The sequence below is a fragment of the Carettochelys insculpta genome, chromosome 7, assembly GCF_033958435.1.
Source record: "Carettochelys insculpta isolate YL-2023 chromosome 7, ASM3395843v1, whole genome shotgun sequence".
Taxonomy (NCBI): domain Eukaryota; kingdom Metazoa; phylum Chordata; order Testudines; family Carettochelyidae; genus Carettochelys; species Carettochelys insculpta.
In genome coordinates this window covers 24,708,162-24,724,418 of record NC_134143.1, presented here as the reverse complement: position 1 = coordinate 24,724,418, position 16,257 = coordinate 24,708,162, and the positions used below count along the sequence as shown (strand labels likewise).

General features: G+C 39.2%; 1 protein-coding gene across 2 annotated transcripts in view; it reads right to left on the bottom strand.

Annotated features, from left to right (window-relative positions):
- Positions 1-5,149: 5,149 nt before the first annotated feature.
- The window catches only part of BICC1 (BicC family RNA binding protein 1), a 193,283-nt gene continuing 182,175 nt past the window's right edge, over positions 5,150-16,257 (bottom strand). For both annotated transcript variants that reach the window (XM_075000141.1, XM_075000142.1), the window contains exons 20-21: positions 15,222-15,321; positions 5,150-13,131 (exon numbers count right to left, since the gene is read on the bottom strand). In XM_075000141.1, the coding sequence (XP_074856242.1) occupies positions 13,001-13,131; positions 15,222-15,321 (231 nt within the window). In that variant the 3' untranslated portion in view covers positions 5,150-13,000. The remainder of the gene's footprint in view (positions 13,132-15,221; positions 15,322-16,257) is intronic.

The window sequence follows — 16,257 nt, the reverse complement described above, 5'->3', positions numbered from 1 at the left end:
TACGGGGCCTGTCTTTAATACTCCAGTCAGAGAATGCAATTTGTTTGTGAGTGTTCTTGGTGCAGACAGTACATATATATAGACTTTTTTTGACAGTGGTAAAATGTTAAAGAAAGTAAGCTCATAGTTCCACACTGAGGTGAGGAAGAGATTAAAATCGTGTCTCCGTGGCTTTAGCTATAGCTGCCGCAACAACCCTAGTGCTTGGGTGGGATACAACTTCACTGCCATATTTCTGTTTTATGCAAACACATGCTGGATAGGAAAGCAATGCCTTGGAATAGCAGACTACACCCAACTCTGTCTGGATGGGGATTCTGATTGGATGTTTTGCCAATGGGCAGTGGTGTCCAGGGACACATTCCCTTTGCCAGGCTAAACACACAAAAGGCAAAGATTTTAAAACTGTGGTTATGGCAGCACCAAGACTCAGAGTTGATAACTATGACAGACCTGTGACTGTGCTTCCAGGTGGCTCCTTGTGTGCCTCAGAGAGGCCCTTTTGTTGTCCTGGAGCTTCCCAAGGGTAACGGCCTCCCTTTACTGAGCCATTTTCATCACAGGCCAGTCCTGAGTGAAGGCAGAGTATGAACCCCTCCAGGGGAAGGGTGGGGGAAGTCCAGTCCCCCACACTGCCTTGGACTCTAGCCCAGGGACCGTAGGAGGGAAGGGAGCTAGCAGGGATTTGGCCTCTGCCCCATGGCAGCACCCCTTCCCTGGGCCTGTGCACCCACTACTTCCCTCCAGTACCTGGCACTCCTTGGCTTCACTGAGCTTGTTGGGCTCTGTACTTCTCTTGGCCCTCCAGCGGCCTCCTCTCTGGGCACTCCCCTCTCCCTGGGGAAACCTTTTATAGGGAGCCTGGAGACCTTAACTGGTGGCAGGTGCTTGATTGCAAGCAGTGGCTGGCTGACTCCTAACAAGCCCCAGCTGCCTACCCAGTCTGCATTGTCTGGGGATTTAGGAGGGAAACTAAAAGGCATTCTTCCAGCACCCAAAATGTTTGGCCTCTATTAGATCTTTATTGGCAGCCACTTCTGATCTGCCACATGACCTTCAGCCTTCCTTTTGTTAGATACAAACTATTTTATATACCAGTTGGTAGCAGGATGAGGCCTAGTAGACAATGGAAACCCTGGTATTACCTGTGTTTGATTTACTTAGTGAGATTATCAATGCACTTTCCTGGCCAGTGATGGTAGACAGGGCCATAGGACCACATCCACAAAAGGACTCAGCTGCCTCACAGGATCTAGAGGCCTTAGACCCCTAAATCAAACATTTAAGCACAACTTTCTCAAAAAACAAGAAAACCCATTCAGCTACCCCTTAACTCTGGAGAACTCTGGAGCTGTGGGCTGAACAGCGCTGCTAGGGTAGCACCTGCAAGCACAGGCAGAACACACTGCACAGAGCCGCACCCTACAGCTCCACATCAACCCCTCTGCCTCAGATCAGAACCTTCCCCCCCCCAGCCCCCCGCACCCAAACTCCCTTCCAGAGCCTGAATCCTGAACACCCTCCCATGCCTGAGCTCTGAGCCCCCTACCACACTCTAAACCCACCTTGACCCCAGCCTGCCTCCTCCCGCAGGCTCTCCTATCCCCTGCCCCACTGCAGAGCCCACTCCTACTCTGCTACCCAAGCCTCGTACCTCAGCCCTTAGCTTCCTTCTGCACTCCAAGCTCCTCAGTCTCAGCCCAGAGTTCTCTTCTAATCCTCAAACCCCCCCCACCAACACCCACCTCAGAGCTGAAGCCCTCAGCCTCTCCTGTAACCCAACACCCTGTCCCAGCCCACAGCTGCCTCCTGCATCTGTCTCCATTCCAGAACTCATGCTCCCAGCTGGAGCTCTCACCCCCCTTCCATATCCTGCCCCAGCCCAGTGAGAGTGAGCTAAGATGAGGAAAAGTGAGTGACAGAGGAAGGGGCCTGGAGTGGAGATGAGGCCTCAGAGGAGAGGCAGTAGCAGGCCCTGAGTGTTTAGTGTTGTGCAGTTAGAAAGTTGGCAGCTATTCAAACCACTGTGCCCTGTATTCAAAGGTTTCTTTATAGCCAGGAGGGACAGACACTTGCTTTTTTTTTTTTTTTTAAAAAAGGTAGTGCTATAAGAGAAACAACAAATAAGACTATTTATGAAATTGTGAGAGATTGGAAATGTGTAGGAATATTTAAATCTTCCCCAGGTATCCATGATACTGCACACTCTCCTGATGGTCAGTGTCATGGTCTTCTGAAACTATGTGACTTTTACAGTCACAAGACATTTCTGTCTCCCCTTGGGTTGTGGAAGCACAAAGGTCACACCTGATTTTGTTTCAGGAAATCCTCCCCTTCACAACCTAAAGAATTTGAACCACTCACAGATCTCACCCCCACTTCCAATAAAAAGTAGCACCAGCATAATGTCAAACCCCTTATTAAGACCCTAGTTCCAGTGGCAAAGCAGTCCACTCTATTTTTAGAAATAAATAAAATAAAGAGAAACTACACTTATTTTTAAAAATAAGCTGATGTCAGGATGTTGGTTCCCTTAGTCTTCTTTAAGATTTGATGCAAGCAGTAGTGGGATCAATAGGAATTTATGCTGAATCTTCACTATCCAGCACAGTATTTTGTTTTCATGTCACCATAGACAGAATCAGCAATAAGCAAGTGTACATAAGGTGAGACCAAACAGCTGCCGTTTCTCACAAGAGAGCCTTAGGGGTGACAATACAACACTTTGCAGTACTGAAATATCATCTGCAAAAATAAACAATGAGACTCTGGGACCTAGGATAACCAAACATCCATACTCATCTACAGCCCTTCCTGAAATGGTAAAAGTCACATGACCCAGATAGAAAAAACAGACATAATTCACTATAATATGAGACATATAGAAAAGGGAATTCTTTATAAATTATGCGTATACACTGTAAATACATTTAACTTACATCTCTTTTTTTTTTTGTTCCGTAAGACACCAGGTTTTAAAGCAGTAGAGTAACATTCAAAGCATGTCTCCACTTAAAAGAAAATTTCCAAGAAGATACACGATTCAATAAGCAACAGGCCATTTCCTTAAGCAATACTTGTAAGGAAGAGACAAGACATGGAAAAAAAATTTTTTTTAAATGTGATCCCTTTCAAAAGGTGCTTTGAATTGTTAAATATCTACAGGTCTTCTATTGACCTAATGAATGGTATTAGTTCAGTCAGGATTCCATTTTGTGAAGTTATTACATGGCACGTTTCCAGATTCTTATAAGAAAATCATGAAACAGATGTATTTAAGATTCCAGATGGATGCCTCTGGGCAGAATTGTCAACTTCCAGATCAGTGAGGGATTTAAAAATGCAATTCACAGCTCATAATCCTCAGAGGTGATTTAATTTGGATGTAAGCATGACAGGTTGGATCACAGAGGTCCTCTTGAAGCTGTCACCCAGTGCCATGATCATGCCATTGGCCCGACTTACTGGCACTCTGGAGCACCCCACCTCGCATTCTGCTGGGGCAGAAGCTCTGGTTTCTGTGCTGTCTGCCCTCTGTGCCTGGTTGGGTCCCCCAGGGCAGGGAAATGTCAACAGAACCTCTGTTGACAGATTACATCTATACACAACTTGCTCTATCAACAGAGAACTCCCAGAATGCACTGCCCTCTGATGCCAGAAAGTGGAATGGCAGCTCTGCAGAGAGGGATGCCTGGCCACCAGGGGGTGTGTCCACACTTGCATTCCTCTTTTGAAAGAGGCATGCAAATGTTAAATAAAATGCAAATGATATAAATTTGCATATTCAGTGCCTCATTTGCATATTCTAATTTCAAAAAGCTTCTTTCGAAAGAAGAAAGCCAGTGTAGACGCTGCTCTTTTGAAAGTAAACCCCATCTTTGAAAGAATCCTTCTTCCCATTAAATAAAGGGAAGAAGGATTCTTTCGAAGATGGGGTTTACTTTCAAAAGAGCAGCATCTACACTGGCTTTCTTCTTTCCAAAGAAGCACTTTTGAAATTAGAATATGCAAATGAGGTGCCAAATATGCAAATTTATAACTCATTTGTGTTTTTGATCTACCTCATTTGCATGCCTCTTTCAAAAGAGAAATGCAAGTGTAGACACACCCTAGAAGTCCTCTCTATCGACAGAAGTGCCCACACTGCATTTCTGGTGACAGATTGGCATGCCTCAGATAATACTGTCAAGGCAAATGCAGAGTTCTGTCGAGACTCCGTCAACAGAGTGCTTTAAGTGTGTAGATGCTCCCTGAGTGATGTCGACTGAACGCCCCATCTGTCGACAAAACTCTCTAGTGTAGACACAGCCCATAAGAATCACAAGCCACAGTGTTCAGCACTTCTCTACTTTGACTAAAATTAGTACTGAAGATGTTGTTTTTTTTAATGGCTAACCCAAATCCTAGGTACAGACATATTCTCTTTGTATTTTCTTAAGTGGTATTTCAGTAATTCCATGGAGTTTTTAAAATGCTTTCTCTTGAAAGGACAAAGCGAAAAGACAGGCAATTTACAACCAGAGACTATGTTTTTCAGATCTGTGTATATTTGCAATTATAAAATCTCACTTTAAAAAATAATGAAACAATACATTTATACTTTTTTATAGTACCAGCCCCTTTCCAAAGCACTTCAACAAATCAGAACAAGTGAAGTAAGGTCAGCTGAAATTTAGCCTTTAAGTTGGATTCACAGACCCACAAGGACTCCATGCTGGATAATTAATAGGATATTACATTTGCTCTGGGCTCACTTTTTTAGAAAGCCCTATTTGCTTGAAAGCTATGATTAATATTTCCCCATTACTGTACATTTACTGAAATTAATAACATTGGCCATCCAATTAAATGAGTTACAATGGAATAAGAAAAGCAAGTGAAGCTTACCAACATTAAAGTCTGCTTTTCAATACTTTTCCTCTCTTCAAAGGGGGAAGAAAATCTCTCCTAATTAAGAACAGTTGAATCCTCTTATGATTGTTTCCACTGTGGAATGCCAAATGTGACAAATGATTGTCCCATATTTTAATTTGATTTATAATATACATTTTCCTTGACATCCTCTGGGATCATTTACAATATTAAAAACAAGAAAGTCAACTTCAAAGCAGAACTCCCCAAATGAAAAAAGTCCCAACCCACCCTAGATCACACTACATAGTCATAAAAAGACTCAAACAGATCATGCAACACAGCCCAAAACACACACGCAGAGCACTTCGTCTTAAGTCTAACCAAGGAATCACATTCCTGAGATGAAGATTCTCCACTGATTCATTGCTGTTTCACCACATTGATGTCAAATCTGAGAACTGGAAGTGGGATTTCCGATTAGCTCTCCCAAGGTGACTGAACATACATACTAAGGCTGCAACCCAAGAATTCACCAGAGCCTAAGAGCAATACACTGCCTTAGGCTATGTCTACACTACAAGATAAATATGAATTTATGAAATTCAGCTTTATAATGCTAGGTTTTATACATTCAAATTTGAGCATCCTCACCTCCCCACAAATTCAAGTTAGTGCTGCCACACTAAATCACCAAAAATAGACTGTTGTAGCAGTGCATTGTGGGAACCTATCCCACAGTTCCCTCAGTCCCATAGCATTCTGGGTTTTTTTGCTGGTACAATATGGGGAAAAATGCCACAAGTGATTGTGGGTATGTATTCTGTCCAAGTGCTCTAGTATCGGCATGTCTTGGTAGATGACCCTGATTGTCTGTTGGCTTCTCTGACTTTATAGTAGTTCTGCTGGAGTTCCCTTTTACCTGCATTGCTCAGTGTCCCAGCTCTGCTCTTTAGCAATCACACTGTCTTCTTGTAAATGGTGGCACTTTGCTTGCAGACATGCAGTCTGCTCATTGCTGATTCTTCTCCCCACACAGAAATGACATCCAGGATCTTATTGAGAGTCCATGCTGGAACCCTTTTGCAACTCTGAGAACTCGCATCCAGAAAAGAACCCTGAGTATTCCTGATAGCGGGACATGATGGATGAGGTTTGCTATTCACACTGCTCAGAAAGAAAATGAGTTCACATTTGTGATACCATTCAGATTCAAAGGCTTCCTGTTACATTACTTCATGTGCACCTGGAGAGCACTGGAGATGCAAATGCCCAGAACAGACAACTGTGGGGCATACTGGGATACATGTGGGACGACTCTGGAGGTCAGTAAAACTGGGTTAAACAGAAGCTGCTTCCACACTACCATTCATCTGAATGCTTATGTTCAAACTTCCTGTTAATCCCACTCGGGTTGTTAGAGTAAGAATATCAGCCATAGTGCTCACCAAATTCAAAATAATGGTATTTGATGTGTGAACAATTAACAGTCACAATTTAAAATTGAGCTAAATGCCATAGATTTGAATTTATGCTGTAGTGCAGACAGAGCCTTAGTGTATATTACCAAGAGATTCCAGGACGGTCTAATGACTAGAAGGCTGGTCTGGCACTGTCTGAAACAGATTTCCTGTGTGCTTCAGATCCCAGTCTGCAAAATGGGCATATGAGGATAAATATCCACTAATGCCTGCAAGATGGTCAGACAGAAGTAACAGGCTGGTTGTGGGATGCATTGCTATTATAAAATTATTTATTCTCTTTTGTATTGGTACCAGAACATGATTTCATTAGAACAAAGTGCTGCAATAAAGAATAAAAACAGTTTAATCCATAAGAAAATTCAAATAACTACATTATAAACTCCTCACTAAAGAGAATACCAACTGGAAATGGCATGAATTATAATCACAGTGGGAATTTGTCCAGGGATTTGCAAAATTAATTTGTTGTACAATTTTGTCCTGCCACAACACTCCATAACCACCAACTTGAGTATAAAGAAAATATTCATCATGTAACAAAACCTGACTACACATGCACCAATTATCAGAGGCACCATACATAAAAGTTAGGCACAAAATCTTAAAATAATATTTTCCAATTGTGGAAAAACATAAATAAATGAAATGTACAGAAATTGAGATCCTTGTGCACAGAACGGTCCTTGGTACGCTAAGCATCTAAACAGCTGTTCAAAATTTAGTAGCCACAAGCTTGGCAAGAAAATGTATCAGATGAAAAGTACATTATAGAACAAATCTTGGTCCTACTGAAGTCCATGGCAAAACTCCCAAAAATTTCATAGGGGTAAAGATTTGATCCAAAATACACATGTGAAAGATCTGCCTAAAGTACATATAAAGAAATAAAGAGTTTGTTTTTACAGGAACTGTCAAGGAAATTAATCAAATTATCTAAAGGTGTGATTTTAAAATGGTAAGTTAAATAGCAGTAAACCCATGCAGGACACACCTCATTCAGAAGTGAAATGGCCTTGCTTTGAGCTAACCTTATTTGGCTAACTTCAATTAAATTCACTTTAATTTTGAATTCACTCTAAATTTACATAGTTAATTTGGATTAATTTTCTTGGGTGTCCCCTTGTAGCCAAACAAAAATAATTTACTTCCTCTTATGCAAACACATTTACTGTGCATAAATGCAGGCTTAGTGTGTCCAATTACCATAGCATCAATTATTGAATCCACAAATGATAGGCAAAAACTTTGTACCTTAAAAATACAATAGCATTATGCCAATAGGTGCATACCTAAGGAAACATATGAATGGCCAAATTGGGTCAGATCAATGGCCCATTTAACCCTGTATCCTGTCTCGAAAAAGCAGGTGATGTCAGATTCTTCAGAAGGATATGAACAGAACAGGCTATCATCAAGTAATCCATTCCATTATTCATTCCCAGCTTCTGGCAAAGAGACGCTAAAGATACTTCAGAGCGTGGTTTTGAATCCTGGCCCATACTGGCTGATGTCCCCATCCTCCAGGGATTTATCTAGATCTTTTTGAACACTGTTTACAGTCTTGGCCTTCACAACATAGTCTGGCAAAGATTTTCACAGGTTGACTGTTGTGTGTGAAGAAATACGTTTTTGTTTAAAACCTGCCATCTATTAACTTCATTGAGTGACACTATTTCTTGTTGTATGAGGAGTAAACAACACTTCCTTATTTACTTTCTCCACATCAGTCAGAATATTTTAGATTTCTATCATATCTTGTGTCTTGGTCTCTTTTCCAAATTGAAAAAGTCTCTGTTTCATTAGTCTCGCCTTCAATGGAAGTTAATCATTTTTGTTGCCCTTTCTGTATCTTTTCCACTTCCAATATCTCTTTGAGATGGGGTGACCAGATCTACATGCCATATTCAAGATGTGGACATACCATGGATTTATATAAAGGCAATATGATTTTTTTTGTCGTATCTGTTAATTTACTAATGATTCCCAGCATCATTCACTTTGACTGCTAATGCACATTGAATAGATGCTTTCAGAGAACTAGGTATAATGATGGCAAGATCTTTCTTCAGGGTAATAGCTAACTTAAACGCCATCATTTTATATGTATAGTTGGGATGTTTCCCAATGTGCGCTACTTTGCATTTATCAGTATTAAATTTCATCTGCCATTTTGTTGCCCAGACAGCCAGTTTTCTGGAATCCCTCACTAACTCTACTCAGTCTGCTTTGAACTTAACTATCTTGAGTAGTTTTGTATCATCATCAGTTTTTACCACCTAATCGATAAAAAGTTACCTGCTTAATTTTTGCAGTTGATAGCCTTTTTCATTAAATACATCATGACGAGTGGTATTTCACATGTAATAGTTTATTCAACAGAAGGCTGATTCTCTAAAGAGACAAATTAAAAACACTAAAAAAACAAAAATTACCTTCATCATGTGGAGACAATCCCAACATAAGCAGCATTGCTAAGATTGAACTGAGTTTTAATGTTAGATGACTTTAACTAGCCCTTTCATTTTTGCTAAAATTGATAATGAATTTGTACCATTCACTCTTGGGGATTTAAGTGTCTGAGCACTACTGCATGAATTCATTCCACCTTTTTGTAGTTCAAAAGCATTCCAAAAGAATCCATTTTAAATGTTTTCCAAAGGCAGCCTAGCATTTGTGTAGATTTCCCCCGCTTCATGAGGGAGAAAGCTGAAGGTGCATACTTGTAGATGCTCATAGAATCTCGTGCACAAGATAGTTTTGAAACAGATCGAATAAGGAGCTCATACAGATTTTCCATGGTTAACTGTTTTGTATGTACATTGCTGAAACTGACAGTAAAAACATTCATCACAGAAGAAAGCTCTGACATATTTAATGTGTTATGGCCCATGTCCTTGGTTATTTCTTGAGCACAGCATGTTGGAACAACCTTCCCAAAAGGTACCCCAAGTTCTGTTATGTAGCCACTTTTCATGTTAAGCATATGCAGATACAAATAAATTTTATAAATATCTATACTTAAATATATGACTTCTTATACCTATTTTAAAAAGTAACATTAAGGGGCCTTGATATAATACCTAATAAGTGTTGCTTTTATTGTACAGGAATTGTATTGGGGTCAAGGATTCAAAGAAACTAGATGAGGAACAGATGTTTAAATGAACTCTAAGGTGCAAGGTGCTCAGAAGATTTGAAACTACTAGCAACCCATAGTGGGGTTTCCTCATGGTTGGGCACTGAGGGCCTATGCATTCTGGAAATGATGGTGTTGATTTTTATACATAGATTATTAAAATATATCTAAAATATTGCAATAATGCACATGGCTAATTTCTTTTAAGGTAATTAAACAATTCAGGGCTGCAGCATTGCCAGTAATCCATTCAAGCTTGTTAAATCTGAGCCAGGTTTTAGGTGCACCTTTTGTATTCAGAACACTTCAGAACAAGGCCCTCAGTGTGCTAGCTAGTAAGCTAGGGAAGAGCTACAACAGTTGCGTTCAGCATCCCAAAATACATAATGATTACCCTCTTCTCCATTGTCCGTGACACTACAAGGGCCATAAATGAAAAAAAAATGAAAAGTCCTGGTGACTAGACCCAAAAAATGCTGGTGCCTGAAATAAGCAAACTAAACTAAAACCCCAACTCTTATAAGCTAAGGGTAAGTCATTACAACCTACTAGGAGCCAGACTCAAGAGAACCCAATTCAATTCACACTAAAACAGGTTAGTCACTACTGTCCTCAGAAGAATTCAGAAGTAGAAGCCAAAGGCAAACATTACTTATGCTCTAAAACAGTACTGGAATAATCAGTAATAACTAACATGGTGAGAAAACACAGAAAAGAAACTTATGCTCCATGATAGGTAGAATAATTCTGGTGTATTGTTAACATGCAACCACATTTGGACTGGAGTCTAAATAAAAAACATTTAACTTGCCAAGCAGAATACCAGAGGGTTATATAAATTTATTTTTTTCCATGTAACAAATGATTAGTTTTGAAAAAATTCCCATTTTTAATATTTTTAATTCCAACTTTTGTTTTAAAAAAATTACTAAAAGGACAAGCCACAAAAATACAATCTGTATCTGCTCTATATTTACAGATAACTGGTCACTATTAAGGCACAGATTTAAAACTGACATTTTAATCTAGCAAGTCAAATATTTTGTGCATAATACAACACTGACAACACTGCGTATTGCATTGTCCTATTCCCTCAATGGAATTAAAAGAAGTGAGAAAAATGTTTTCCAGTGCGTGTGCGTGTTTGTGTGCAGCCCAACCAAAAATAATTTTATTATTGGGAAATTCTTAACTTTGGTGTAGATGATATAAGCACTGCTCAGCAAAAGACCACATCCCCTTAATATTGTAAGAATTTCAGCTTTCAGGTATAAATACTATCAAAATGCTTGTTATGCATTTATGAAAAAAATGAAAAAAAGTGGAGTTTTTGCAGAAGTAAAGTGTTTAAACTTAAAACATTAAATGAAGTAGCCAAAGATTGCAGTAATATCTAAGTAGATTTGGTAAAGATTCAATCTAATTTTAAAAGTAAATACTGAAGTTCAAATAAGACTTGAATTTCAAACCTAGGTCTTGCAAACATGTAAGTGCTCAACTTTAAACAAGTAAGTAGTCTCATGTCAACAGGACTAGTCACAAGTATAAAAATAAGCAGAAGAGTAATTATTTCCAGGATCAGAGCTTCAGGCTTTCTGTGGTTGCTTAATAAAGTTAATCATACCTGAATTACACACACACATATATAATCAGACATTTTTACACTTTGGGCCTTTGAATGCACAACTTTGTTGCTTACAGCTCTATGCTTGCAAACTGCATTGTCCTACAATATTAAATACTGAGTTAGCTGCTATTTTACTCGCAGTGAAAGTTATTCTGTTATACACCATTAAGTGGAGATGGCTGAACCCCATACTGAGCAGTTAATTTTTGCTAACTGCAATAGGTCATTCTAATACTGCTTCATCATCTATGTCCACAAAGCAATTACCTCTTAAAATTCCCTTTGTGTGCAATTTCTCCATAAACTGATTTTTTCTTACCTTAGATGTATCCACAGAAAGTGTCAAAACTATTTCTCATCCCATTTTTGCATAAAAAACTACTGTAAATGGTTATTCTAATGCCTTCTGTTAAGAACCTTTGACAGTGGTGTACGTCCATCTTAAAAGGCTTATACGCTGAACATAAATAATACATTACAGTACACAAAAATCAGTCACAATATTTCCTAAGGGAACGTTTTTCAACAAATTAAATGATTGGAAACATATTTTCTTGCAGAAAAAGAGGCACTTAATGATTTCCTTCATTTTATGAGAACCCTTCATTAATCCACAAGACACCTGAAAAGATTCTGAAATAGTATTGCAAGATTTTTTTGCACTTTCACAGTATGAGAATGCAATAGTTAGCTCTAGAAATTCATAACATGGATTCTCTGTTGAAATGTAACTTCTTTCCCAGAAATAGTTCATCTTTGAGTTTTAAATGTTTTCATAGCTGAACATTACAAATCTAAATTAAACCAAAGAGATGCTATTACAGCTGTTTCATGTATGTTGCTTAATTGCTGCATGCATAGTCATGTAAGTAATATGCTTCACATAACACATGGCAACAGTGTTGTTTTGTCAAATTAGATTAGTTGTCTGTTTAATTAAACTGGTGACCCAGAGTTCTAGTTTGATGAGCACCTTTCACTTTCTATCATAAACCATTACTAGATCTCCGATTAAACTGATACTTACTGCAGATGTATAGAATTTGAAAATAAAAGTTTATATAAATACATGTCCTTCAGTGGCAGTATACTAAAAATAGCCCTTTGCTGTGAAAGAACCGTTAAAATCAGTTTTAGCATTACATGCAGCAGTTAACTGTGAAAACCGCAAAGGCTTAATATTGCAAGGTCCATATTGGTCTTTCATTGCATCTGTTACAATGAACCAGTTTCATAGTAAGCATCTCTATGCTGCTTCATAAAGGGATAATAGGACTGGTCCACTTGTAAGCGGTTTGATTTTGGAACATTTCCTCAGATAATTACACAAAATCTACATAAAAATGATTCCTAGTACCGTTATAGTGAGGAAATTTGACTATTGCAGATCACCTGACAAAACCTGATTAGTGCCAATACAATATTTTATACGGAAATGAAAGAGAAAAATATTTCCCACAGGATAAGAAAACAGAACATGTAAAGTGCAGAAAGAGCTCAATAATATAATTATTTTAAGCAGTACCAGAAAATTCCATCTTGATAAAACCAGAAGTTATGCTCTCTGGCATCCCAGCTCTTCATTTTCCCTTCATTCAACAAAGTAAAAATTCAGTGCATACAATATAGTCATAGGTAATAAAATACTAGACAAAGAACCCTATATTATTCTTATTATCGCAAATGCTGTCCAATCTACAAGAGTAAAACAATCCACATTTGGTGCTCTGAGAAATGACAGACAAGTGCCTTTTTTTTTTGGCACAATTTTTTGTGCAGACAAAACGCTTTGGTCCTTGATACCTAAACTCCCAAAGTGCAGAGAGTGGTGTGCAGTGAAAGCTGTCCACAGGATTGGCAAGTCCATCTTTTACAATCCACTTTGAGAGTCACAATTTAGTGCTACCAGCGACCACTGACACTAGCAATGTCTGCATGGTACTGACGTGGCAGTCTTCCACTAGCTCCACCTTCCAGGAATGAAGCACGTACATTTGATGGGTCAAAGAGCTTTCTTCGGTTTTTATTCAGTTCTACATGGAAAACAGCAGATTTGGATTTTACTGTTGGGAATTGATTCAAGAGCAAAACTACTGTAAATATTGCCATCTTGCACACATACTACTGCAAGTGGGGAATCGTAGCACCAGTTGAAAACTACAAATATTACCCCAGTTGGTCAAGACACAAAGAATGCTGTGAAATGCTATCAATAACTATTGTTCAGGCTAAACACAGGAAAATAATAGTCATACTTTACAGCAATTCTGAATTCAGTGATGGTACCAAGTGAGTGCTTGATTGCAGAGGAGGGCTACATTTATTTGCCGGAAGGTAAAGTTTAAAATGGGTTTCTCAGATTAAACATAATCCCTCAATAAAGCATATTTTGCCACAATCATTTGTGCACACATTCTCAGCAAAAAGAGTAAAACACTGCAAACAATGTACAAATGATCCCAGCTTGAGTGCTTAAAAATCCCGTTTAAATCTTGCAAATTCTTCACAAAAAGGAATACATTGCATGCACATCCCACACTGAGCAGCGCTGTGCACATTACACTGTCTGAAGTAACGGAGCACAACGCACACTAACTATATATAACTGACGTTGGAAAAGATTATTTTCCCAAAGCACATCTGTTATTTTTAACACATTAGTAATTACAGTATTTTTATAAAAAGGAGCTGCCACCTCTAGTAAAGCACAGGTGTAGGGGCCATTATTCAGACCCACAATGGTCAGAAGAATCACCATTCCTGAGAAGCACTTTTTCTAGTACCTTGTCACAGAGAACAAAAACTCCATTGTGGTACAATCTTTGCTGACATTGATTCCATCAGACTTTTGATTAATATGACTGATCATCTGAATACACTATTCATTTTTTTCTCTTTAAGCCATAATTTGAAATGCATTCATGAATGATGTCAACAAATTGGAAAAAACAAAACAAAACGTCAAGCTCCATGACATATCAGATGAAGACTTACAACCTCTGATGGAAAAAGATTTGCTGTGAAGCAGAACTGGAAACTGAAATATTATTCCATTCAAAATATGAAACGAAGTTTTATGTGAGTCCTGTACCTTGCACAAGCTCAAGCTGGTCTTGGTAATCCTATTGTGAATGTGCAGGAGTGGTACTTGGATTACCTTAGGGTTAGTAACATACAAGCTGTGCCACTGACAGCCATGATGGGCTCTGGGACAAGGTGGGAGGGGGGCCCAGCTCCACTTCTTGGAAGGGGTGGGGCCAATGGCAGAATGGAGGGGACCAGGGGATTTGGCTCTCAGTAACACTGGGACCATAGCCCCAACTCCCCCTGCTCCTGATCAGCCACAGGGTGTTGCTGCAGCAATTCAAAGGGGCCCAGAGCGCCAGCTGATGCTGCTGCTATTTTGACAGTGGCCATGGCTGGAGCGCTAGACACCCTTGAAAGGCCAGGCCCAGAAGCAACTGCCCCTTTTATCCTCCCCGCCATTGGCGGACCTAGGTATCAGACATTTTAATTACAGATGGTTGAAAAAAATTGGACAAACCATTTTTCTTCACCACAATTTATCTGCTGAAATGGAAATGTTTTACACAGTTAGTTTAGCTGACCTGATACTAGGACAGGCCTATAAAGGCAGTTTTCCAAGATCCTCAGCAGCATAGACATCTTGACTCTCATTCTTGCTACTACTTGATAGGTAGGTCAGACTCCCAAAGTCCAGGGCAGTATGCCAGATGTACTGTCTTAGCGTCAGCACCCCCAAGCTCTAGTCCCTTTTTCAGGAAAATTGATACATTTCTTTGAAATCTTTTGCAAAAGGGAATTATCCTTTGCTGCACAGCTCTCATTTTATCAGTACAATACAACACTATGCAGCTGGAATCCCCTTTGAGGTATGGGAACTACACAGGTTTCACAACATACCAAATTTTCAAAAGTGCCTTTCTATTATGAAGAGTGGCAGGTAAGATACACTCTCCGAGGGCCAGATTTCTGTCCCAGTACAGTTCCTTTGAGATGCTCTAATAAGTGACTATGCCAACCAAACCAAACGACCAAGGGAAAAACTACAGTGTATTTTCAAATCACCACATTTATAATCTTGTAAAAGATATTTATTCACCTGAGATTGCAAGCAGCATTTTTCGTCTGGCACCAAAAGTAGTAATTCCTAGCTCTTTCAAATCTTGATCTGTGAGAGTAAGGAAGGTCTGAAGGTCAATCTGTGGAAAAAAAAGACAGACAAATTAGAATGGATAATTCACACAATGTACAAATCCACAATCTTTTAACAACCAGTTTCTCTCTAGTTTGAGAATTATTCACCACAACCAATTAATCATGAGTGTGATACATGCAGCCTTTAAAAACAAAATGATCTTTAACTTTTTTTTTCACATTAATTCTACAGACCCATTCTATAACACTTAGAACACCAACAATTACCAAATTTTCCATCAATGACAGATGGGTTGATTAAAATTAAAATGGCAAAAAATGAAGAAAAAAGGCAAACAGAGATAAAAAAAATCTCATATGTTCAGGAAACTTTAAAATGCAGATAACTTTTTTATAATTTCAGGCAACTAAAGAGATTAAAAGGTTAAGGTATCATTTTTAAAGAAGCATGTAAGACTATGTTTAAGGCCCCACTGAATTCACAGTTTGTTTTGACCCATTTCAGTCACAGGATTTTAAAAACTGTTCATTTAATGATTTCATCTATTTAAATCTGAAATTTCCCAGTGCTCTAACTGTAAGGGGTCCTGACTCAACAGGCGGTTGAGGGGGTGGAGGGGGAAGTGTCACCAGTTACGGTAGCAGGAGGGGAGTTACAGTGGTAATATCTCCCTTAATTTTGCAAGGCTGCCTTCAGAGCTGGACCCCTGGCCAACATCTCCCACTCTCTGGCCCCCAACTGTGAAGGCAGTACACAGTTACAGGTGGCAATATGGCAACTCCCCTTCAATACCCTTGCAACACCCTGCTGCCCTCTTCTGGGTAAGGATCCCCAGTTTCAGGAATGCTGATCTCCCCTGCAGAATCTGTTTTGTACAAGGTAAAATACAAAAGACTAGATATCACACGGAAGACCAGATTTCACAGTCCATGATGCGTTTTTAACAGCCATGAATTTCATAGGGCCCCAGCTATGTTGA